Raw genomic sequence first — 26,577 nt, 5'->3', positions numbered from 1 at the left:
AGCACATTTTGAACACAAAACATGCATACAATTTCAGCATGTAATACAAATGGATTCTTATAAAGGTAAGGACACTTAATCTTTCATAAGGCATGTAAACAAGAAGGGAATAATATCAATATAATTAAAAAATGTATATATAAATATAATACATTACAGATAATCAGAAAAATAAGACTGTTGTACAGCTCATGTTGATGGCAAATGCTGCAGTGCTATAAGAAAGATTTTTCATCGCAAGTGCTTAAACAACAAACTCCCTAACACAACTTATGAATACAAACGCTACAACAACACTCATCTACATGCACAGTATATGTATCCACATACACAAGTATAATATTATCATCAATAGCAACTACATGTTAAAAATATTCAAGGAAAATATTCAAGGAAACTATGTAAAACCCTGTTTGTAACACTCAGTCTCTACTCAACAAATTTATTCCCCCCAAAAGGAAAGAGCAATGGTTGAGTGCACTTTAAAGAGTACACTGAACAGACTTTCCAATGAGACAAAAAACAATCCCTTATTTTCTCTAGATTATATACTCTAAGTGTCTGCTATTCCGGCAGAGTAGCTTCTAAACCACTTATTGATGCAAATGGATGATAATATTCCACTACCTCCAACTATTATATATTTAGATATGCAACTACAGTGACAGAAATAGACCTTTAAAATGTAAATCACTGTTTCTTCCTCATATTGAACCACTCCAGTGACACAAAGCCGTAACTCCATATTTTGCCAAAATGAGTATTTGATATCAAAATGTTCAGAAAAATGTGGGCTTTCCAGGAAACACAAAGACTTAACTCCATCCAACACCCTATTGAAGTCAATAGCTAGTGAAACATAGACTTAAGGCCTAAGTGATCAATGACACATGAACCACCTTTTTCTCAAAATGGAGTTACGTGTTTGTGACACTAACCCCTCGGAATAAACCACATAGAGAAGGCACATCCTGGCAGTAAATAAGACTCTCTGATTGGATGACATGATTATTGTAATCAAACATAATCAGGAGACATCAGTCTCTGACATTATCTAATCCTTTTATATATAAATGTAATGCTTCCTGGGAGAAATTTCAATTATTTAAACATATTTGTGGCTTACACCCAGTAAATAAGATCGATTGATCGATCTGTATTGAAAAAAAAATACAGATCGATCAATCAATCTTATTTACTGGGTGTAAGCCACAAATATGTTTAAATGATCTAATCCTTATCTTAACACATTGACTGCTGGAACCAGACGGCTCCTGTATTAAAGTCTATGGGATTGAGACAAGTCAGTAGTCAAAGGGTTAGTACATAAAACTGTGCATGTCTTTAACTCTCTCTCTCTCTCTCTCTCTGCCGGCTACATCTAACTTTGGAACATGCAACTGAACGCTTTAGTGGAACTTTGTCATATAAAATATGTAATAGTATTTGTCTACGAACCAAATTAATGAAGATACCAGAAATTCAGTCCTGGGCCCCCTGGTATAAAGAGATGTGATTGATCCAAACCAATGGCAGGTCCTCTAATCAATAGCAAGTTAAGTTTGCAGTCCCCAATCTTTTATGTAAATAGTTTCGCAAATAAGTGCAGATTAATATCAAATCTTTATAAGACGGGGCCGTGGACATGAGAGGGGCATCTATTCTCACAAAGACCCTTCATGATTATATCATGCACAACCATCATTCTATGTTGTTCCTTTACATCTCCATACATCTCCATACATCTTCATACATCTCCATAAGTATATCAGCACAACAGTCTGCTTAAAGCTTTCCTTATTTTGGAGTGTGAACACGTTCTGACGTAAATCTCACACAGACTCCTCACTTTTATACCAATCAACCAAGCAGAAACATGATCTTAAGACGTCTCGCAGCATCATTTCCTTCTTTCTCAAACAGATTCATCACGATTCATTAAAACGCTCTTCTTGAAGTAGTGAGAACAGCAGCCACCGTCACACCTCACAAAGACTCTCTCAATTATTGGATGACATGACTATTCCAATTATTCCAAGAGGCACGATTCTAAGACGACTTGCAGCATCGCTTGCTCCCCTCTCCATCAGTTACATCACGATTCATTAAAACGCTCTTCTTAAAATAGTGAGAACAGCGTCGACAGTCAAATCTCACTAGAACTCTTCCATTATTGGATGACATGACTCTTCCAATCATTCCAAGAGGCACGATTCTAAGATGTCTCGCAGCATCATTTCCTTCCTTTTCCATCCATTACAGCACAACGATTCATTACAACGCTCTTCTTGAAGTAGTGAGAACAGCGTCGACAGTCACATCTCACTAAAACTCTTCCATTATTGGATGACATGACTATTCCAATTATCCCAAGAGGCACGATTCTAAGACGACTCGCAGCATCGCTTGCTTCCCTCTCCATCGTCATTTGTGAGGTTGAGTGAGTTCTGGATCTCTTCATCTTCTTTGAGTAATAAGAGCTTGGACATAGAGGTGAATGCCTCAGTCACGTTGGAGCCGGTTTTAGCACTCACTTCGTAGAAGTCACATTTATAGGACTGAAGAAGGAGAGAGAGAAAAAAATATATACGACAGCTAAAATATGTACATAGTCAAACAAAGTGCTAAAAGAATCTTGAATTCGTCATTTCTCTATCTTTGAAGTACAATGTACATGTGCTAGTAGAATGTACTTCACTTGAAATCTACTGAGGACCCCAAATAGAATAATGATAGTACAACATGACTTTCATTTATTATAAGTGTTTCGGGCAGATTTTTCAATGTCTAAAAATACTTCTAGAACACATGGGATAAATTCTGGTTTCTTGGCTGGAGTTTGTTAAAACATCATCTAAAGTAGAATATCACCTTGCACGACACAAAAGCAACTAGATTTAAAAGCAGACCTGACCCTACTAGAAAAAGATAACAAATAGACGAGACAAATACAACTGCATCTCCTATATGCCTACGCCCTAAATTATTCATGACATATCACGATGCAAACAAAAAGTCTATAATTAAATGTCAACTGACGACTATGATCTTGACCTAATAGCCCTAAAATGTAATTGGACCATCTTTCTAAAGTAATACTGCCACCATGTTTGGATATTGAGACAGCAAAGCTAAAAACCTTTAATTTCAGAAATTTAACTCTGTGACCTTTGACCTACGTACCTTAAATCTTATGAGACTATCTTCCTATGTTGATACACACTATCATCAGGTTTGAACCCCATATCTCTAGTGGTTCTTAAGATATCGCAGTAGCAATGCTAAAACCTTAAACTTAAGAAATTGACCTCTGTGACCTTTGACCTATGTATCTAAAATCTTATCAGTTCCTCTTCCTATGTTGATTCATGCTATCACCAAGTTTGAGCGTCATATCCCTAGTGGTTCTTGAAATATTGGGATAATGAGAAAGCGGGACAGACAACCAGTGGGCAGAGGCATGTAAAGACACAGCATCAGATGTTCCTGCACTGTTTTCAGACAGTTTAAGGATCAACTCCATCCAGGTCATAAATGCCAAGGGCTTACCTCTGACAAGCTATGACCCACTTCCTCTTTGATCTGTCTATCCTCCGTACAGTCACACTTGTTGCCTAGCAACATCTTCACCACATGACCATCTGTAGTCTCCTGCAAGATGGAAACACTCAATCAGTTTTCTTCATTTTCATCTCAATTTATATCTTTTTGAGTTTCAAATATACATTTACATAGAGAGGAATAAAATAACATGGGGGGTACATCTCCTGTTCAAAGCACTCCGTATGAGGTATCATCAATGTACAAATCACCACCATTAATATATGAACACAAATGAAACATATCAATGGAACTTCAATATCAATGCAAATCAAACTTTTATATTTAAATAGTGGTTGTTAAAGGCATTGTTTTTAAAATAATGTTTCAAGTTTTACAATTCTGAGATGCATGGCCCTACGTGCTTCATGTATCAGTGTCTGTGATATGGTAGTTATAAAAAACTGTTGGGAAAACGGTTTCTAAACTTTTGAATTCCATGCCATCATAAATATCTTGAAAATTGGCTTGTAAAATTCATGAGATTCATTTCTGACCTAAAGGTTTATAATTATGATTGCAGCATGATCTAAATCCAGGATTTTGTTTAAGAATCAGAGGCAAAGTATTCCTAATACCTTTAAAGGAAAAACGTTATTATACCACTAAAGTTTATTCTTGACAACCGTAATGTCTAAGACCAAATAATGATAAAATCAACATATCGTTTACATTGTTCTTATTTCTTGGAAGATCTTTCACATTGGGCATTTACCTCGATACTGTTCATCCAGTTTCTGATATTGAGAAAGGATGTTTCTGAAGTGACATCATAGAGAATCACAATCCCATCAGCCTTCCTGAAGTAATGCCTTGTGATGGATCTGAATCTCTCCTGACCGGCCGTGTCCCAGAGCTGCATGGCTACGATGCTACCACACACTGAGAGGGACTTCACCTGAAAGTCAACACCTGTCAGAGAGAGAGAGAGAGAGAGAGAGAGAGGGAGAGGTAGAGAGAGATAGAGAGAGCAAGGGAGAGAAAGAGAGAGAGGTAGAGAAAGAGAAAGAGATAGTAGAGAGGTAGAGAGGTAGAGAAATGAGAGAGGTAGAGAGAGAGAGAGATGAATATCATTGCATCATGATCTTGCCAAGAAGAGGTTTAAAAACACAGATAGTACAGATAGAGTGACAGACAGGGTTATCTGACACATGATCCAGCAACAATTGCTCTAGTCTTTTTTCTGTAAACAATACAGGATAAATTGGGTTTATATCTACAGTTTTGGATCCTGGGTGAAAGTTAGGAATTTTTGTTAGAGTTAAATCTTTCACTGGAGAAAACTGTTGCTTAGGCGAAAGCTATACAATTGTTTCAATTATGGAGAGAATAAGAAGTAAAGATTGTCAAAGATTTTACAGAAAAAGAAAAAGAAGTAATGGAAGGAAGAGAAAGTGAGATATAAAGAGAGCTCAAGCACATAAATAAGCCATGAGAACTGAGGATTTGGATAGGAATAAACTAGAAGAAAGATAGAACAGAAAGTGAGAGAGAGAGAGAGCACTACTCACCTATTGTAGCACTGAATGAGTCTGTGAATGTGTCTGTGCAGAACCTATGAATGATGCTCGTCTTTCCTACTCCAGAGTCACCTACAAACACCACCTTATACAGCCTCTCTGGGGTTCGGTTCGCTGCTACCAGCTGTAACTTACAATCAAACACAAACAATTCAATCATCTAATCATCAGCTAAAACCCGTTCAGTACAAATCAGGACCCATATTCTTAAAACCTTGAGCAACAACAGTTTTCATAAAACTGAAGTAAGTTTTGAAGTACACTTCTCTTTATTCTAATTAAAACTCTTTTGTCATGAATTGTGAAAGTTTGATTGGTATGTTATAGCATCCGTAGAAAGGTTTATAGCTAGTGGCATTGTGCATGAGCTTTGCCTTCGCACCGCCCAGCCGGCTGGTGACTTTTTTTGCATTTGGGGGAGCGCGGAATCTCCTTTGAAATTTGGCGCGCCGTTCATGACTTAGCATCAAGCTTACTTCCTGTGGATGTATATCGTCAAGTGAAATCTAAAAGATTTCTATCTGTAGTCAAGGCAGTGTATGACTACGTTAAAACGCATGATCAGTGGACTTGATGCTGTTCTCGTCCACTCAATCTAAAATTCTGTAATGACAGGTTACTTTAAACAGTGCACATCTGTAGTGAGACATACCTTCTTGGCTTCAGCTATTGCCTGATCGATGGGTGTATGAGCTCCTACTGGTTCAGCTCTCTGGCCCTCTGGACTACTGCTTGGTGTGGGCTCGCTACGCTCAATACTGAAAGAGAACATCATAATTGAGAAGGCTGTTTGGATGGATAGAAAGCTTGCATCATGTTAAAAGCATTGCACCATGCGCCTGGCTCTCGTAAGCACACACACACTCATCAGTCTGCAAGAATCTTCAACTGTGAAGGAGGTAGACTTAACCCCAAGAAGAAGCAGCTTGTTTTTGGAAAGGGGTGACCCAATCTCCAAAATTTAAAAAATACTCAAATATGGAGGCATTTTGCAGACCTACATGTACGAGACTCCAAAAAATCATACTTGAGTCTTAAATTAACAGTTCTGGGGGGCGTTTCACAAAACTTGTCATCAGTGGCAAATGACAGTTTTTGTTATAAGCTACTGAAATCCTTGCTTCTGATTGGTTATCAGCAGATTTGTCACTGCTTTTTGTAATCCCAAGATATATTAGTGCATAGAGAGCTATGATTAACTAGTTGACTACTGACTTCAAGGGAAACAAAAATGTGGTCTTTCTATACACGTGGTAAGTAAAGCAGGTTTGACTGTAACTCATGTTACTCAAATAAAGAAACATTTTGTGCCTTTAAAGCCCCACTGCACTACTTGTAGCTAGTTGCTCCCTCTACCGGTATATAAAAAAACAATGCGTAAGCGGTGCATGTTGGTCCCCAATGATCCTCTTTTTCTTATGTTAATTGGGAGCTGAGTTGATGAGATAACCACCAGTGAGTGACCACGCTGGGTGGTCTAATCCCTCCCGGCCAAACTAGTGCAGACAAGATTTCATAGGTGATGCATGTACTTACGGACTGGACTTGGTTTCTCCGACCACCTGCCTGTTGAAAGCCTTTCTCTTGTCACCGGCCGACGCCCTATCGGCCGACGCCCTACTGGCCGACGCCCTATCAACCGATCTCCTCCTGACGACCTCACTCCCTCCGTCAAACTCGTCCTCCTCCACCTCATCATAGACGACCCTCTCTGAGTGCGACATCAGCCCCGATGACAGCAACCCGCTGCTCTCCAGGAAGGCATCGTCGACCTCACACTCCCCATCATCATCGTACATGAAGCTTTGACTGAGCTGAAGATGATGGGCGAGGTCCCTTGAGAAGGTTCGACCGTGTATGCTGGGACGATGGACACTGTGACGACTACTCCTACGACTAGATCTACCCCCGTCTAGAGAACTACTCCCTACTATGTGCTCTCCTCCGTCCCCCCTAAGGTTAATTGGCAAAGAAAAAGATGAACATCGTTTTGGAGAGTGATCTTAAATTCCATTTTACAGTGCATTAATCATGGTATTGTACCCATTGCTAGGACATGTATTTCATTTAAAGAGGACTGTAACTAAGTACTTGACATTTTTCAATCAAAATCTGTAGAACACATGTCAATTTGTATCTAAATTCTCTTTGAAATCTAGTTTATATCTTAACTACCAAAATAATGTAAATGACCTTTTAATTTGCTCAGAACATCTTTGAAAGAACAATACCCATTGCTTAACAAATGTTCAATAATAATCTCCGAAAGTTTAACAGTGCAAATATTTTTTTTTAATATGATAAACTTTGAATATTGATATTACTCATACATGACTTGAACACTATTGAAAACAATGCCATACATGTAGGTGTAAACATGAACTGAGTTTTTTAACTAGCAACAACTAACTGACCTTTTCACTCTATCTTTAAAGGTATTTAAGATATGCTAAATTGCTAAGCTTTCAAATAATATTGATGATAAATATCTAGCTACAGTTTGCCTAACCTGCCACTCCCCTAAGCTATACACACCTGCATCTACACAGATCATGGAATATATCATTAAGTATTCTGGAAGGTGCACGGTTGATTTTATTACAAATCTCTAATCAAAGTTTCTATGTTAATAATCACACTTTAAAATGAACACATACAGGGGTGTATGTACAAACAAATGCAAACAAATGTATATGTATGTAGGTGTGGTAATGCTAATCTCAAGGCTCTACTTTAATAAATTATATCTTTAATACGTTTGTGGTGAAATTGTGCATTAAAAAAAATCTCTAAAAAAGAATTTAATCTATTTATTAGGAACCAGACTACTATAACACTGAGTTCCCATACATGTAGGACATATATTTATTCAGATGGTCATATCTCAGCAAATACTTAACATACATTGAATTGGTTTTTGACATTTTGACATTATTTTTGATGCTCTTTTAGAAAATGAAGAAAAAAATTGAGAAATTCTAAAAATAGATTTGTATGAGGTCACAGCTTCAGTACTCTATAGCATTTGGAACAAACTGGTTCATACAGTATATATATATCATGAGGTAGCCAAAACAGTAAAAAAAAGACAGATTTTGATACCAACATATTCAAGTTCATGAATTATTCTTTCCTGGGGACCTAGTGACGAGTCATTCCATTAACCTGTTATCAATGAATGCACTACAATACCTGGAATCCAATATTACTTGTTGCTATGTCAGGCATTCGTTTAAAAAGTATGCATACAGTGTTAGTAGACCGGTCTATTTTCATCATAAAACAAATATTGTACAAAATATATCTTGAGAAAACGGCTTTAAATTTCAATTTAGTAATCTCCCATCACACCGATAAATTGGCAAGAATCCCATAGAACCAACTTCTGCTACTAATTCTTCTACTACTTCTACTACAGTGGTTCTTAACCTGGCTTTCATTTTTCTTTCCAAATTTTTTTATTGGGGAAATATATGAAGGGGATCGACATGAGTGAAACAAAACCCTTTCTGTGTCTTCTATTTTTATACCCCTCAATCAATCTAATAACAATGCCATTCAATTCAATTCTATTCCTTTCAATTCGATTAACATTTATTTAGTTTCCATTGAAATTAAATCATTTTCATTTCAATTCAATTAATTTCTGTTAAATTGATTTAAATTTTAATTAATTTTGATTCAAATGTACATTCAATTTAGATGTTTTATGTACTATTGAATGACAGGGGGCAACATTGACCGAGACTTGCCACGAGGGGGTCAATGCACTTACAAGGAAGGTCAGATAAGGTCAACGGTCAAGAACCACTGTTTAGCTACATGATAGTCACCTGACATGTTTGATTGGTCGATGCAGGAAGGATCATGGATGGAGGGAAGGGAGGAATTATGATCCGATGGAGGATCCCTAGGATGGTTTGAACAAGATACAGAGAGATAGAGAGATAGAGATAGAGATAGAGAGAGAGAGAGAGATAGAGAGAGAGCGAGAGGTAGAGAGATAGATAGAGAGATAGAGAGGAGAGAGAGATAGAGAGATAAAGAGAGAGAGAGGGAGAGAGATAGAGAGATGGATAGAGAGATAGAGAGATAGATAGAGAGATAGAGAGGAGAGAGAGAAATATAAAGATAGAGAGAGGGAGAGAAAGAGAGAGAGAGAGGGAGTGAGTGAGAGGTAGGGGGAGTTACAGAAAAGGGGGTGGGGGTAAGAGATTTAAGAGAGAGAGAGAGATAGAGAGAGGGAAGAGAGAGAGAGAGAGAGAGGGAAGAGGGAGAAAGAGAGAATGAGAGAGAAGCGGGGAGGGGGGGGGGGTCGGGTGAGAAATAAAGATAGGGAGAGGGAGAGAAAGAGGGAGAGTGAGAAATATATAGATAGAGAGAGGGAGAGATAGAGATGGGAAGGGGGGGGGGTGAGTGAGAGATATAAGATAGATAAAGAGAAGGAGAGAGAGAGCAAGAAAGAAAGAGAGAGAGAGAAGGGTCAAGAGAGGAGAGGTAAAAATAAAAGAGTATACGAGATGTAAAATGGAAAATATAGAAAGAGGAATAACACAAATGAAAATAGAAAAAGATCAAGAGAGACAGGGAAAAGAAGGGCTTAGAGGGCGGGAGAATGATATAGAAAGAATGAAGAAATAAGATGACAAGAAACGGAAAAGAGAGAGAGAGAGAGAGAGAGAGAGAGAGAAAAATGTGGGGGGGGGGGGTGGATAGATATATATTGAAAGACAGATCAATTGAGATGAAAGGAAGAAAGAGATACACAGACAGAATTTAGATGCGGGATGGGAGAGAAGTTTATAGACAGAGACAAAAAGGAATAAAGACAAAGAGATAGAATTTGAAACCATCAATTGCCCGCTAACAGATAGATATAACATGCACAACACCAGCTCAGACATATAACCTACATTAGATGAGAGAATACTTGAAGGAACTAGGCATAAAAGAAATTGCATTTATGTATATATGTACGCATCCAAAGGCCCTATATTATTTAATTGGTTTGATAAAGGAATATTAAAATGAGAAGATTACAAAAACTGCCTTATACCATTTACTGTACGACAGAAAGATTGTTACAGAAACATAATAAATAGACTGATTAAAAGGTTGCTGCATGCGAGTATATGTTTAAATATCTGTTCCAAAACAAACATTTATTGTGATCCCATAAATTGCACAAGGTTAACAAGTGTTTAAAAAAATTTCTGAAAATAAACCCCAGCATAAAAGTTAGTGCCCAGATACAAGTATTTGCCATCCCTCCATTTTTTTTTAACAGTTCCTGTCTATAACTTCATAATTTTCACTTTGCATTTTTAATATTATACTTTGAGTGTCATGATGGAATACTAAATTTATGAATGTACACATACATGAAACAGAGAATATACGCACAAGATTTGGAGTGAAAATATAAACACACGAATACAAGGCCGAAAAGTGCAGTAATGCAAATACACAAATAAATGCAATTTGTATAAAGAATCTCAAAACTTAAAGCCAAATTGAAACATAAATATTGAAAAATATATATCCGACACATCCCACAACATTTTAAAAAGTATTTTCTGATAATAAACATCAGCATTAACCAATCACTAACTAAATTTATTTTATGTAATACATCATGTGTATACAATATGTTGTATGGAATGGGTACATGCAATAATTAGAAACCCAATCATCTGAATATTCCCAGCCTAATTCACTGAAATCTAAACATTCTGCCTCTCATAAACTACTTTTACTTTGATTTGAGAATATATATATTGCATGCAACTATTGGGAGGTGCAAGATTGGGCTATTCCTCTAGCGATTAAATCTATGTCGTCCCATAATAAATTGAAATGAACTGAACTAGTCAATGTCACACATTCGGATACCTATCATCAGGGGGGTGTTTCACAAAGATCCTAAGTTGAACTTATCTCTAAGTTGGACATAACAATTATGGAAAGCTGGTAGCATCATTAAACAAAAGTTGTAAAAGTTATTTCAAAAGGCATAAAATGTTGATTCAAATCATTCATATTTTCTATCATCAAGGAGATTTCATGTTCTTGATGTGGAATTTATGAAAAGTCTAAAATACTTCAATTTTTGCTTTTGGAAATATTTAATTTTAAGGCTACAAATGGCTCTCCATAATTTTTAAGTCCAACTTAGAGTTAGGTTCGACTTAGGATCTTTGTGAAACACCCCCCTGGAGTCAGAAGGGTGTTAACTCTCTGTGTAAATACGAGTTAATGCCATTTTGGCTCCAAACAGACGATATACTTTTGTTTTGAGAGTATGAGCACATCTCCTTTAGACCATGAAGGTGATACTTACCCGATAACTCCCTCTTCAAAGTAATTAGACATGATGGAGCCTTGCTTGACAAGGGTCTTCTTCTTTTCATCCTCTGATGGGTCAGATAACTGATAGAGCAAAAGAAGGAATGAAGGAAGAGAGAAGAGAAGGAAGAGAGAAGAAAGAGAAGAAAGAGAGAAGAAAGTGAGGAGAAGATAATGGAGGGGAGAGAAAAGGAAAGAAGAGAGAAGAAAGAGAAGAAAGAGAAGAAAGAGAGAAGAAAGAGAAGAAAGAGAAGAGAAGATAACGGAGGGAAGAGAAAGAGAGAGAAGAGTAAAAGGGCAAGAAGGGGAGAGAGATGAAGGAAGGAAGGAAAGAAGAGAGGTAAAAAGAGTGAAGAAAGAGAAGAGAAGATAACAGAGGGAAGAGAAAAGGAAAGAAGAGGGAAGACTCAAGAGGGAAGAGAAAAAGAGAGAGTAAAAGAGCAAAAAGGACGGAGCGTAAAAGGGCAAAAAGGGAAGAGAGTAAAGAAAGGATGAAGAGAAAAGATGTTTGAGAGAAAGAGAGAGAGAGAAAAAAAGGACAGAGAAACAGGGAGAGAAAAGGTGAAGCGAGGAAGAAAGAACATAAGATGAGAGAGAAAGGAGAAGAACGAGAGAGGAGAGGAGGGCAGGGAGATAAAAAGAAGAATGAGATCAAGAAAGAGACAAAGACAGAAAGATGGAATAAGAACGAGAGAATGAAATGAGAGTATGAAAGGAAAATCAGTGAAATAATAGAGAGAGAGAGCGAGAGGGAGAAAGAGAGAGAGAGAGAGAGAGAAAGAGAGAAAGATAGAAAGAGAGAGAAAGAGAGAGATAAGACGCGTAAGAGAAGGATTACAGAAACGGAAATGAAATATAGGTAACATGAAAAGATAGGGAGTGAGAGTCAAGTAAACAATTTAGGACTAAATTTTTATGCTACATGACTTGAACGTGTGTGGACTCATAATGCATTCCCAGATACATGTATCTCAGTCTAATTCTTTTCACTGTCTCATTCCTAGCGAGATCAAGTCAATTAAAAAAAACAAAATCAAATAAAATCCCACCTTCTTCTTCCACATAGCTAATTTCTTGAATTTGTGTAATGCTGTATAGACTGTAGCCACTATGCTACTTCCTGTGTATATTGTAGCATACATGTACATCTAAATCATGACCAACCTGTTTTATATGCCTGTTGTTCACTGTGGACCAATTACAAATATATTGTTCAGTTTCATTGTTTTACTATGTACAATGCAATCCCATGTACCTTATTTTATTTGGTTGGAAATGGAAATAAACGAGAATAAAAATGACCACTATTATAATAATTATAATCCTTTTTTTTTATATAGCGCTCAATACACCAATCCAACGATGTGCCTAAGCGCTTTATATATAAAATATTACCCAGGTCATCGGATTCAGGCTTACCCGCACACAATGTGTGCACATTTTCCACTCCCTGGGGAGCATTCCAGCCAGTCGCCATTTTACAGGCGCACACTTGCTCGTCCAACCACATGAACATTCGCATCCTACCGGGTACCCATTTAACACCTGGGTGGAGAGTAGCCAGTGCAGGTAAATATCTTGCCAAAGGATATTAGTGCTGTGTCGGGATTTGAACCATCGACCTTAGCATCTACAGTCAAGCGCCTTAAACCATTCGACCACGACACTCCCACTATTATTATTATTCTGATCATCATGGATCGTGGAAGACTGAACTCACCGATCTGCTCAGCCTCATATCCCTGTCATCCTGTAGCTGCTGATTCATTGCCCTGTGTGAAGAGAGGAAAACAAAAATGAGTGCTTTGCTCAACACGCCCATCAGAAAGATTTTAATCAGTAAAATAAAAATTGATTTACATAGCGCCTTTTCCAAAGGTTACAAGGCGCTGCTCTCCTAGACTTTCGACAATTTAAGAGGAGTTGTACAGGTAAGTTTTTTTAGATGTTTTTTGAAGAAATCTAGTGAAGTACTGTTTCTTAAGAAAGAGGGGAGTTTGTTCCAGAGACGTGGGGCTAAGGAGTGAAAGCATTTGAATTCAGACTGTTTACGGGATTTGGGAATGACAAAGGAAGGAGCTGATGAAGACCTAAGAGAATAGGATGTTCTCTGTTGCTGAAAGAGTGAGGAAATGTATACAGGAAGGGTGGTCGACATAGATTTGAAAGTTTGAACAAGTATCCGGTATTGTATTCTATCAGCAACTGGGAGCCAGTGTAGTTCCTGCAACAATGGGGTGGCTTGAGACCATTTTGGTTTTTGATAGATTAGCAGGGCACATTTATTTTGGAGACGTTGAAGTCTGCCCAGGTCCTTCTTACTTATACCCCGAAGTAAGCATCCACCATAGTCAAGCCTGGAGAGCACAAGTGCTCTAACAACATTAGAAATGACTGCTTTGATATAGCCAAAAGTTATTTAACTGTGACAGAATCGCGTGTACAGGAAGGGTGGTCGACATAGATTTGAAAGTTTGAACAAGTATCCAGTATTGTATTCTATCAGCAACTGGGAGCCAGTGTAGTTCCTGCAACAATGGGGTGGCCTGAGACCAATTTGGTTTTATGCAAGATTAAGTCAACTTGTGATTGATCGCAATTCAGATCAAACACAAATATCAAACGCAACTTGCAATCAAACGCAACTGCGCAATGCAAAGAGAGTTGCGTTTGAATTTCGAGCGCAACTTCGCTTTCGGTCATACATCTATTATAAAATTGCATTTGATCTGGAAAAAATGCGCTTGAAAGTTGCGTTTGAAATCACACGCAACTATTGATTTTTAGGACTTGTGTTTGATTTTCAGAGTTGCATTAAACTGATAGTTTATAATGCTGTGAGCAATTGCCAACCGGCTTTTTAAACAAAATGTGCTCTATCAAATCACTGCATGATAAATTAACCTGCATTTATTGCATTGCATTGGCATCGCATTCAGAGCCATGAGTATTCATTCTTATCTTTAATTTAACAAATGTGAAACTACAAACTATCGGTACTTCAAACTTTGAGCAAATATCGGCCCATTGAACAACTCAAGTTATATCAAAGGAGAGAACTTGCTAAAGGAAAATGTTATCATCTACAATGGGTTACTATTCAATAAAATATCCTTTTTTTCTTCGTTACTTTTACTTACTTTAATTTCTCCAGTTGTACAGATAAACTCTCTCTTTCCTGCATGATTCCCTGTGCTATCTTAACATTGCTCCTGTAATAAAAACAGTACAAGCAGGATTATGATATTATAACAAGCGAAACAGTACTCCTGAAAAAAAGTTTGAAATTTGAATGTTGATATCTCTCTTATTACTACATTATCATATTTGATGTTGGTTTCATTGAAAAGCATGGTTATCACCTTAATGCCCCATTTGTAATGATTATGTAATCATGGACTGTGCAGTATACCTCGATGTGGGGCAAAGCCAATAGTGAAATGTTGCAAAAATAAACGATGTAGAATATACAGTTATATACTTAATCATTCATACCCCTTGAAAATTTGATAGTTTTGTGTTTTTGGTAACTCAAGCATGAAAGGAGAACTGGTTATATTAGGGCTTTCGTAGAATACTTATAGATTTAAGCTTTAATATGTCACATCCTCCAGAAACATAAATTGGGAGAAAAGATTTTTTCACAAAAATGACATAACTTGGTAAGGGTATGAATAATTAGTTCTGAAGTGTACATTAATTATTGATGCTTGCGTTGCTGTCTCTAATATGTGTATGTTACCACATATGCCACGATCCAGACTTTTACCAATGATTTGTCCCAATTCAGATTTTTCGTAATGATATCGACGATAATAGTAAAATTAATAGGCATTTCTAATATGCCATCTATCTAGAACTTTTATTTCGATGATAAGTAAACTACTTTGCAGTAACAAAAAATATATAACAGTTTTCAAAATTCCATCTCATTGACATCAATGGCATTCTGCATGACCCTATTGTATACTTGACCCAGCAGTCTAGAAAGTTCATTATGAATCTGTATCATAAACTACACTATAGGTGTGAGCTGAGCCTTGAATACGGCTCACATGTGCAGACTAAACCCAGCTCAATAAATCAATAGGAATGACATACTTTCCCATAACATATACCTGTGTGGTTCATATTGCGTACAGTTTCCTTGTACATATGTTCCCATTACAGAAAATAGGGACATATTTGTGATGTGCGCTATATATAAAGTACAATGTATGGCATATCATTATTATCATTACTGTACCACGTGGTAAATAATATATTCTTGAAAAGTAAACACTAGTCGGTAATATAGCATGTGAAATAAAATACAGAAGTAGAAAAGAAACTATTATACATGTACTTTTAACAACTAAGTTATTCATATCCTAATACCAATTTTTGCAATTTTTCAAGTATGTGAAAAAATGAAGTCCCGATTTGTGTTTCTTGAAAATGTGACATAATAGCAAACGTATTCAACAATTGTTCTTATTTTACCAATCCATCTTTCATTGTAACAACAAATTTACAAGAGGTATGAACAATTTAGATGTTTAAATAAAACTCAAATAAAACACAAAGACAAGAGGTGAGTCTCAAAATGAAGGACAAATATGTCACAGTTAAAACAGAGAGCAGTTCATACATATACCTACATATATATTTAGAAGGGGGAAAAAAAGGAAATATAAAGAGGAAGAAAAATGGAAGAAACAAAGAAAATAGAAAGACAAATATACTTACTTGACTCTTTCTCTCTTATCTTTCAAGTGTTTTTCATTCATTTCTTTGAGGTATGTCTTGGATTCTACAAGCTCAGTCTGAGAGGAATCAAGCTTCATGGATAAATGTTCATTTTGCTGCAAAAATAAAAATACAAGAAAATTCATCTCTTAAAGAACCGATCCAATTTTTGACAAATAAGGATAATTTTTACAATTTATCTTTTAAAGATACTATGTCCCTTTTGCAGCCAACCTCAAATTTGCAGGAATTATGAATATGTCATGTATGTCCCATTTACCCATTTACTTGCTAGACTTCACTATCAGACACTATTGTCAGTATTGAGTGACTGACTGGCTTTTTCTTCTTCTTTAGTAATAAGATACATAAAATGAGCTGTAAAGGATTTGTCTACATCAATAACCCACTTCTTGTAATGGCCAAAATTAAACTGATTGAATCTTTGCGCAGCATAAAATGTACGACCATGCGGTACAATGGTCTGAAAATCGAAACTATTACTTATTGGCTCTATAGCTCCTAAGTCAATTTGACAACTAATAGTCGTTATTTTCCCACTTAAAAACATTTTCAAGCCCCATTTTTTATAAGGGGATTTCTAAATTAGTACTACCTTTCAAATGCCATTGGAATTTAACCTTTTCATTTTTTGGGCCTGCAAATGGGACATAGTACCTTTAAAGGGGAGGTGTTCTGGTCTAGTGGAAACATCACCGGACCATGGATTGTATGTGTTATGCTTTGAGTCCCGCCGCAGTACTAACATCCTTTGGCAAGACATTAATCTACATTTGCCACTCTCCACCCAGGTTTTAAAATGGTTACCGGTAGGATGTGAACTTTAATGTGGTTAGATGCTATAGACACGTGTGTGCTTGTAAAATGGCGCAAGGCCGGAACATTCTCCGGTGAGCGGATCATGTTAAGCGCTTACAAATGTGACTGCTTTGACTATTATTAAGAGGATAAGGAACAATAAAATCGGTCCCAAATCCTGAAATTTTGTGTGAAACAGATGCGTGTTGCAGGTCCAATTACCCAACTTAAATAGTAATAATCTTAAATCTGGTCAGAAACAGGTCGACTAGCAACAACTACAATAACCCAAGTATACAATCTGCATTGTGCTTATTGAAATGCAATGCTCTATAATGCATGAAGCAATACATGTAGCTTGATTTGATTGGATTTGATTTACCAACAGCAATACTGTAATACATTCCATACAATGTCTTTACATATATATATATATATATATATACATTGAACAATCAATTTTGAAAATATGCTAAAAAATTCAAAATCTTGATGCCACAACAAAGTCTAAGTTTGTTGACCTAAAATGACCTTTTACCTTAACTTAGTGACCTGAAATACTACTCACATGATTAGGGATACTTGATAACCCTATATTTCAAGTTACATTGACTAAAAACTTAAACTTTCAAAATTATATAAAAAATTCAAAAACTTAACCTTAGGTTAAGTTTTCGATGATGATGCCACAACATAGTCCAAGTCTGTTGACCTGAAATGACCTTTGACCTTGACCTTGTGACCTGAAATTCTACTCACATGATTGGGAATACTTGATAACCCTATAGTCTAAGTTTCATTGACTAAGAACTTATACTTTCAAAATTACATCAAAAACTTAACCTAAGGTTAAGTTTTTGATGTTGACGCAGCCGTCACCGGAAAAGCGGCGCCTATGTCTCGCTTTTTTGCTACGCAGGCGAGACAAAAGGAGCCAGATAATAACACATGTACCAGTAGAGCCTAACCCTTTAAACAAGCTAAACAAGTATTTTGGAACAAATCAATTTATAACTACTAGGCTCCCAGGTAAATAGCACATGTTCATTTGGATATATTTATGACATGGGGGTGTCGATTTAACTCTAAGTTAGACTTAATCACTATGAAGAGCCGTTTACAGCCTTAAAATAAAATATATTCAAAAGCGAAAATTCAAGTATTTTAGACTTTTCATAAATTCCATATCAAGAACATGAAATCTTCTTGATAATAGAAAATATGAAAGATTTGAATCAACATTTTATGCCCTTTAAAATAATTTTTACAAAACAGTTTTCCATAATTGTTAAATCCAACTAAGAGATATAAGTTCAACTTAGGATCTTTGTGACACATTCCCCTGGACTAATGATAAACATGTTGTTCAGAGTTGATTAGGCAGTTGAAGTTCATGGGTCAAATTTCACGTAAAGAAGGCCTAGAGAATCAAATCTTGCTTTGACAGGGAAAATTGTGGGAAGAAGGAGTAGGGGAAGAAGGAGGATACTGTGGATGGACAGTCTGCAGAAATTGTTGGAAGAGAGAGGAGTGAAGGAACTGGGAGTGGTACTAATACAGAAGGCTAGGAGCCGAGGGTTGTGGAACAGCATGATCACCAAAGTCAAACGATATGGCACTTTAAGAGAGAGAGAGAGTTGTTCACAAAAAACTCTTTTGACACATATATGAAGTTTGTTAGTCTTGATTGCAGACTTACCTCTTGAAGAGACTCATTTTCTTCCTTGACCTCCGTCTCAGTCAGACTCAGTTCATATAGCTTGTGTTCCAGCTACATACATCAGTCAATCAGAAATGAAAAGTGATACAATAGTTGGAATATAATTTGACTAAATTCCTTGACACACCTACATTTTTTAAAATCTATTTGTTATAATAATGATAATGATAATGGGTTCTTGTATAGCGCTCATGTTTGTCACACTTATTACCCTGGCTTATAATAAAAGATTATAACCATTAAAGGTAGCAGGAAAAAAATAGGAATAAAACATGTACAATGTAATATCAATCTCGATTCCCATCTCCCCCCCCCCCCCAACCAAAAATAGGGGGAATATTTGAAATATTTATAATTAAAAAGCATAAATGAAAAGAAATAAAAAAAGATCTACATATTCATCACCTCTATTCTCCATACCCCTATTATTTGGTATAGATTTGTTAGTCTTTTAATAAAACATATCACTATGAAGGCACAATATTTGAGGCTGATATTGTGAACATGAAATAAAAACATGCAACCTCAGCAAGACAAAGAGAACAAACAAGATCTCCTGATGGGTCCCCTCTATGGAACATGAGAAAAACTGGTCGACATTCTATCATAGAGGCCTGTCTCAATCATCTTGAGTTTGCCAAATAACCCGCTATTTTCGGACTCAGGATACCCCAAAGCTCCAAATTGCATCTTCACCTGACCGAGATGCTCATCACAGACTAGCTAGACCGGGCACAAATTAGCCCGCTATTTCCCAAGTGGCAGGATATTTTGGGAACAAGACCAAGATTTCTCTGATATTTTCTCAAACAAATAACCCCCTATTTGCAACTGCGGGCTGATGATGACGCAAATTAACTGGCTAATTTGCGATCTGGATAGTTGAAATAGCGGGTTATTTGGCAAACTTGAGCTGATGAAGACAGGCCTGTAGAGTCAGTGATTTACTGATGCTAAACGTACCTCTGCTTGTTTGTTGAGTAATGAATTCAATTGCTCGTCTTTGGTTTGCATATCATGCTCCAGCTGCTCTCGGATTTTTCTCTCCTTCTCCTTTTCCTATTTGGGGATAGATAGATAGATAGAGAGATAGAGAGAGAGAGAAAGAGAGAGAGAGAGAGAGAGAGAGGGGGGGGGGGCAGAGAGACATGGGAGAGAGAGAAATGAGAGAGAGAGAGAGAGAGAGAGAGAGAGAGAGAGCGTGAGTGAGAAATGAGAAATGAGAGAAAGAGAAAGACAGAGAGATAGAGAGAGAGAGAGAGAGAGAGAGAACAAGTGAAGAGTGAAAGAAAGAGATAGAGAGAGAGAGAGAGAGAACAAGTGAAGAGAGAGAGAAAGACAGAGAGATAGAGAGATAGAGAGAGAGAGAAAGAGAGAGAGAGAGAGAGAGGGGGGGGGGGGCAGAGAGACATGGGAGAGAGAGAAATGAGAGAGAGAGAGAGAGAGAGAGAGAGAGAGAGAGAGAGAGCGTGAGTGAGAAATGAGAAATGAGAGAAAGAGAAAGACAGAGAGATAGAGAGAGAGAGAGAGAGAGAGAGGATAAGTGAAGAGTGAAAGAAAGAGATAGAGAGAGAGAGAGAGAGAACAAGTGAAGAGAGAGAGAAAGACAGAGAGATAGAGAGAGAGAGAGAGAGAGAGATAAAAGAAGAGAGAGATGAAGAAAGAAATTGAGAAAAAGTAAGATTAGATAGAGACCGAGAACAAGATAAACATACAATGAGAGTGAGGGAGAAAATATTCATGGCATAAATTCACTTGATAGTTTATAACTTTAGATGTCACAATACATTGTCACACCTCTCAGGGATTGGTTAGGATGGGAAACAGGAGAACATGTCAGGTAATTTCCACTAACTTTTGGGGATGATTTGCAAAGCTTGTTATTCATTGTATATCAACATCATTAGTACAGTTAGTGAATATGTTTGTAAACTAGCTTCTAAGCCAGTCTCTCCCTCTAAATCTCAAAAGGAGGATTTTACGATGATTTACCTCTGAAAGGATCTTTTCTTTCTCCATCCGAATCTGTCTCTCCATCTCCTCATACAGATGCTTTATGTCCTGCTGGTGTATGGTGTCTCGGCTGAACAAATAAGAAAAGGAAAATGACATTGCATTGGAAGTCATTAAAACTCACAAAATATATTTCTAGGGAAGGTACTTATTATGTGAGTTTCAGCAATAAAGTCAAACCTGTCTATAACGACCGCCCAAGGGAAACACAAAGAGTGGTCTTTGTAGACAGGTTCGTTTAGTACATGTTTCAATGAGAAACCATTTTCAAGGGAAACAAAAGATGTGGTCTTTGACTCTGTGTAGACAGGTGGTCGGTAAGCAGGTTTGACTGTATCATGAATTTTGAATTTGTGTGGAAGTTCATTTCGTCAGATAGGGTAGCTTTTCCCCTCCTCTTCAAATTAAAGGTAAAGACCGGTATTGGAAACGCCCCAATTTCAAAAAATAAAATGGAAGCTCTTTTTACCAATCATGTGAAAGAAGATGTTTTGACTAATACATGATGATAAAAAGTTTGGCGGGAAACCGCCTACTAATTGATGTATTTGGTAAATTAGTTTATCTACATGGCCTGTGAGAGATAAACGCACGTGTCGTGCACGTGTCGTGTTTACCCAATAACAGGTGTTGTCAATCACCAGTGTTAGCCTTGAGTTTTATGACCATTAGACCTTATGTAATGCTTCGCTTTTCCCTCACACGAAGCTCTCCGAGCGATAAGGGGTAATTCTTGATGGGCCAACAGGTTTGCTGTCTGCACATTTGTACTCCCATGCATTAAAGGGATCCAGTAACTTTGTCTCAGATTCTGAAAACATATTCTGGATTTAGCTCATGATGCAATGATAATTATAAACCTTTAGGTCAGTCAGGAACCCAGTGACTTTTACAAGCCGATCGCCTGTCTGATTATCAAGATATTTATGATTGGAATTACAAATTTTGAAAACCGTTCGCCTGACGGTTTTCATAACACTACAGTCTATTGGGGAAAACGAGTATGGTAAAACCGGTCATTCAAAGATTTTTACTTTTTTGAGGCACTTCTTGATCATTTTGAAGCGCAATTTTTTTAGGGCTTCAATATTACATCATATCACAGACACTGATAACATGTAGGGCCGTGTATCTCAGATTTAACATTGTTAAACGATCCCTTTAATGGTATTTCCACCAAGACTGGTGTCAGCGAATTATGAACTTCTGCACATGGAACCTGACGACCCACTCCCTTTATTGTCACCTTTTGAGTGCATTCTCCAGTTCGCCTGTATTGAGTTGTGAAGTCCTCTTGTCCAAGCACACATGTTGGATGAAATCCTCAAAGTTTGTCAGAAGACCTGGCTCATCTTGATTCAGTTTCTTCCACAGATCCTTGACTGAATCATGTCTAGAATCAAAGAAGAACATCTCAGAGATGAATATCAAAGAAGAACATCTCAGAGATGAATATCAAAGAAGAACATCTCAGAGATGAATATCAAAGAAGAACATCTCAGAGATGAATATCAAAGAAGAACATCTCAGAGATGAATATCAAAGAAGAACATCTCAGAGATGAATATCAAAGAAGAACATCTCAGAGATGAATATCAAAGAAGAACATCTCAGAGATGAATATCAAAGAAGAACATCTCAGAGATGAATATCAAAGAAGAACATCTCAGAGATAAATATCAAAGAAGAACATCTCAGAGATGAATATCAAAGAAGAACATCTCAGAGATGAATATCAAAGAAGAACATCTCAGAGATGAATATCAAAGAAGAACATCTCAGAGATGAATATCAAAGATCATGTTACATGTAAAGTTAACAACTCAATTATTTATACTCTTACCAAGTAATTGTGTAAGTATGAAGAAAAAAAAGTCGCAAAAAAAAAAAAAAAAAAAGTCTATTTGCCCCGATTAAAGTTTCTTGAGAATGTGATATATTGAAACTAAAATTAATCAACAAAGGATTCAACCTTCTTTGAATAAGAAAATTATGGTACTGTATAAGCTGTTATTTTCGCAAGGGTTTTATTGAAATGAGCAAGAATCAGCGTTGATGGAAAATCGCTTGAACGATCTCCTGCAGTAACCATGTTTTGTAACGGTGTTATGATTTGCGATTCGAGTGCCACAAAATCACTTGAACGCACCCTAAGATTGACTTAAGGCAGGCCGTTCATGCCACTGGTTGCTCTCACCATCCCTGGCATTGGTCTCTCAAGTGACATAAAAGTCATGGTCACAAATCTACAGAATTTACATTTTTTGATAGTTCATTATTGAAGGAAAAAATATTATCTAAAGATCATAATTTCTAAGGTTTTTTCCCTCTAATTTTACATAAAATCTTTTAAGGGCATAAACCTCCTACTGTAGTATAAGTTTAAGTCTTAAATATATTCTGAAGTCTACAAATATGTAAGTAACTTTTTTTTTTCGACAACCAACTATCAATTTTTTTAATTCTGACGTCTCTTGAGACGTGAGAGCAACTAGTGGCATGAATAGCTTGCCATAGTTCAAGTCCAACTTGAGTTGATCTTAGTCTTTGTGAACACCCCCCCCCCCGTAGCACCAATGCTCTTCATTTAATTCAAACACATTGATAGACTGTTTATGGATGACTTACTCAGCTATGACCCCTGTAGCACCGATGCTTTCCATTGCATGTTTGAAGTCTCTCTCTATCTCATCATGATCTCGATTCTCTGTATACTCTCCATCATCCGTCTCAATGTGATCTATGGGAGCCGACTTAAGACCAAGAAATCCTCCTGGAAATAATGAAATAAAGGAAATGTTATCATCATCGTCATCACATTAATCATCATCAACATCATCATCATGACATCATCATCATCACAACTGTAATCATCATCACCAACATTATTATCATCCTTTTTCCTCATTACTATATTGATCATCATCATTCTCATCACCACCATTAAATTGTCAACCTCATAAACATCATCTTCATCGTCCTTCTCCTCATCAACATGCATCACCTTTATCATTAACATAACCACTGCCACCACCATCATCATCATCACCATCATCATCGTCATAATCATCCCCATTATCATCATTGCTATAATCGCCATCATCACCATCATCATTATCATCATCACCACCACCACCACCACCACCACCACCACCACCATCATCATCATCATCATTACCATCATCATTACCATCATCTGACATCACCATCATCATCATCATCATCACTGCATGTCATCCATGCTACCACTCACCGAATCCCTCAGTAAACTCCTCCAGCGTCAGGTATCCATTCTTGTCGTCATCCAGGGAATCAAAGACCTCCTCCAGCTGATCAGGCATGAGAGGTAGTTCATCGACGAGCCGCTGCATGTCTCGCTTGCTCACAAACCCCTTCTGCTCCACATCGCAAACCATGAACAGCTCCCTCGCTTTCTGCTCTACGATTGTCTTGATCTCGTCGTGAGAGGGGAACGACTCCCCGCTAGCCAAGCCCTCATCATAATCTCCCATTGTTCTTTGATTCAGAGTCTACTTTGCTTCAATGTTCATGTAAATCATACAGAGCATGCGTATCAGTGGAGCTTCAAGCTAACAACTATTTTGATTGAATTAACTATGCTCACTCCTCAAAAAGCAAGTAAAAAAAAAAAAAAAAAAAAATGTATTGTACTATTTAACACAGAAGTGTGTTGAACTGGCTTGAACAAAAATTACCGTAATTGAGTTGAATTGAAGATTAAAGATGATAAATCTCTATTAAAAATCCTATTAAAGTAATCTTTGTAAAAATAGATTTTCTTTAAAGGATAGATATGCAATAAACTTTTGAAATTTAATATGAAATAAATCTTGTATTGCACAAAACTAATGTTTGTATTTATATTACATTGATCTAATATAAAACTTTTCTTTAATGAAAAAAAAGGCACTTAATCCCTGGAATTGATGATATTTTTAAGGAAGACTAAATGCACATAAATATATTCACACATTGGCAAAGAGAATGATAATTCTATCTTTTGCAGTACTGTACTAGACAGAATGAATAATATATCGATTGGATGACAGTCTGTTATGAAAGACTAGCATACTTTGATCACATATTAAACCCTAATACAAGGTGGAAGCTCATTGATGGTTTGATTTCATGGAAAAGGTCCACAAATATCTACTTATCAATCAAGATTGCAAGTATGCATGTATGTGATTATCACTCTTTGCAAGGTCGCAAGGTTATCATTGGATGCGTATAAGAGATCTCAAGACTTGTGTAGAGACCTTATAATCCACTGCTAGAGTATGTCCTAGAGTATGTCCTAGACTATGTCCTGTAAATTCCTCTGGGCCTCAATACTCATGAATATTGAGAACTGCTTTATGACTGTACAGAGTTAGCTGGAAGACCATCTTTCTCTTCTAAATTCAATTAATGTCTACAGAGGACACAGGCACTGCGCATGTACATGTAGGTGAAATCCAGTATCACTACTTGATTTAAAGCTGTCGTGTTGCAGTCAACCAAGCACTCTCCACTTGAGAGTATTCAAAGGAATCCAATATCCACTTGAATGTATCACTCTCTTAGATCCACTCAGCAGCTATCCTTTCCAAATGTGCACCTGCTGGTTTTGTGGGCTGAAATGTCTTAACATGTCGTTGTTCAAGCTTTTAAAGTAGGCCCAAATCGAAGTTTAATTGCTTACAATTCCAATACAGCATCCAAAGGATCTAAGAACAAAATTAAGCACTGAAAGTCGCTGGTATATGTCATACATTGTAGATCTAGAATACGAGTGAACTGCTTTGAGTGTTCTCCTCAGATATTAAACATATGTTGAAAATTGTTTCTCACATGATTTCCAAAAATATTCTCACGTTTCCGTCACTTTCATTCACAGATCTGATTCCAGTGTGAATGATTCCTGAGAACAATGCCACAAGGTCCTCCGCGCAGAAAAGAACAGCATTCAATTATTGATTGGTCCGTTATGAATCATCCATTGGTAAAACTCACAAATGGAGAGAGAGAAAGAGAGGGAGAGAAAGAGAGAGAGAGAGAGGCAGAGAGAGAGAGAGAGAGAGAGAGAACTGGCTATGATTGTATCCTCCTTGCTGTGCATATAAAAGGTAAAATATTCTGATCCTATTTTCCTTGAACTTGAAACCAAAATAATGCAGGTACTTCAGTAGTTGTCTCCCACTTACTGTATGCTACAATCATGATTGTTCCCTCAAGGTCATAATAATACATATTGCAGTCATCTTTCATTTAATAATACATCCTTATACTAAAATGAAAAATCCATGGCTAGCTCGAGTCCAATTTCAGATTGATAGAAAAACTGGGAGAATTCCTGGTAGCAAGTAGTTCTTTTCTCCTCTGGCACTCTTTTGGGGGATCTCCAATGCTGAATCGCTATCCATTCACTAACTCATTTGAAATCAACAGGTTGTTTAGTAGTCTCAAAGCTCAGACTCTAATTTGACACTGTACAAAGTAGATAATGTTCAGGGTGAAGAGTAACCAGGCTTTCCATTTGATGTTTCCTTGGTAGATACAGCTTTAGTACAGGATCTATGGGATGCAGTCTAGATAGTCTCAATTTCCAGACCCGGTGTTCTGAATGACGACTGGCAACGGTTCGTACATACTGGACATCTATAATGCATTGAGAATCAGTCCACTCATTCGTGTAGACTTGAGAGGGTTCCATGCAGTGTGTACACACAATTAATAATCAATCACAATTAGGTGTGTCTCTGTTTGATTTTCATGTTTGTCTGATTTGACATATTTCTGAGGTCAAAGGTCGATGGGTTCAATCACACA

The 26,577-nt window shown here is 37.0% G+C and overlaps 1 protein-coding gene across 2 annotated transcripts; it reads right to left on the bottom strand.

Moving 5' to 3' along the window:
• Positions 1–2,284: 2,284 nt before the first annotated feature.
• On the bottom strand, positions 2,285–24,405 carry LOC752219 (ras and EF-hand domain-containing protein). Of its 2 annotated transcripts, none has more exons than XM_030994473.1 (16): positions 23,999–24,405; positions 23,374–23,518; positions 21,992–22,138; positions 20,725–20,815; positions 19,696–19,791; positions 18,712–18,783; positions 16,194–16,309; positions 14,606–14,677; positions 13,186–13,237; positions 11,461–11,549; positions 6,657–7,073; positions 5,773–5,878; positions 5,112–5,250; positions 4,316–4,512; positions 3,550–3,651; positions 2,285–2,558 (listed from the first exon to the last, which is right to left on the bottom strand). In XM_030994473.1, the coding sequence occupies exons 1-16, from the start codon at positions 24,255–24,257 to the stop codon at positions 2,385–2,387; spliced, it is 2,274 nt and encodes a 757-aa protein (XP_030850333.1). In that variant the 5' UTR covers positions 24,258–24,405; the 3' UTR covers positions 2,285–2,384. The 2 variants fall into 2 exon arrangements, with proteins under 2 accessions (XP_030850333.1, XP_030850342.1); XM_030994482.1 differs by having other exon boundaries at positions 5,112–5,244.
• Positions 24,406–26,577: the final 2,172 nt, after the last annotated feature.

This window comes from Strongylocentrotus purpuratus, unplaced genomic scaffold, assembly GCF_000002235.5.
Source record: "Strongylocentrotus purpuratus isolate Spur 01 unplaced genomic scaffold, Spur_5.0 spur5_contig_851, whole genome shotgun sequence".
Taxonomy (NCBI): Eukaryota; Metazoa; Echinodermata; class Echinoidea; order Camarodonta; family Strongylocentrotidae; genus Strongylocentrotus; species Strongylocentrotus purpuratus.
Note: the sequence above shows the minus strand (reverse complement) of the source record. Positions and strands in the feature narration are given on the sequence as shown.

What these genes read in the sequence shown, in the direction of transcription:
- LOC752219 (XM_030994473.1), bottom strand. Translation starts at nt 24,257, where the DNA reads ATGGGAGATTATGATGAGGGCTTGGCTAGCGGGGAGTCGTTCCCCTCT. An exon ending in CTGGAGAATGCACTCAAAAG is followed by an intron (nt 20,816 to 21,991) that starts GTGACAATAAAG and finishes TTATTTGTTCAG; the next exon opens with CCGAGACACCATACACCAGC. An exon ending in TTTGAAGAGGGAGTTATCGG is followed by an intron (nt 7,074 to 11,460) that starts GTAAGTATCACC and finishes AATTAACCTTAG; the next exon opens with GGGGGACGGAGGAGAGCACA.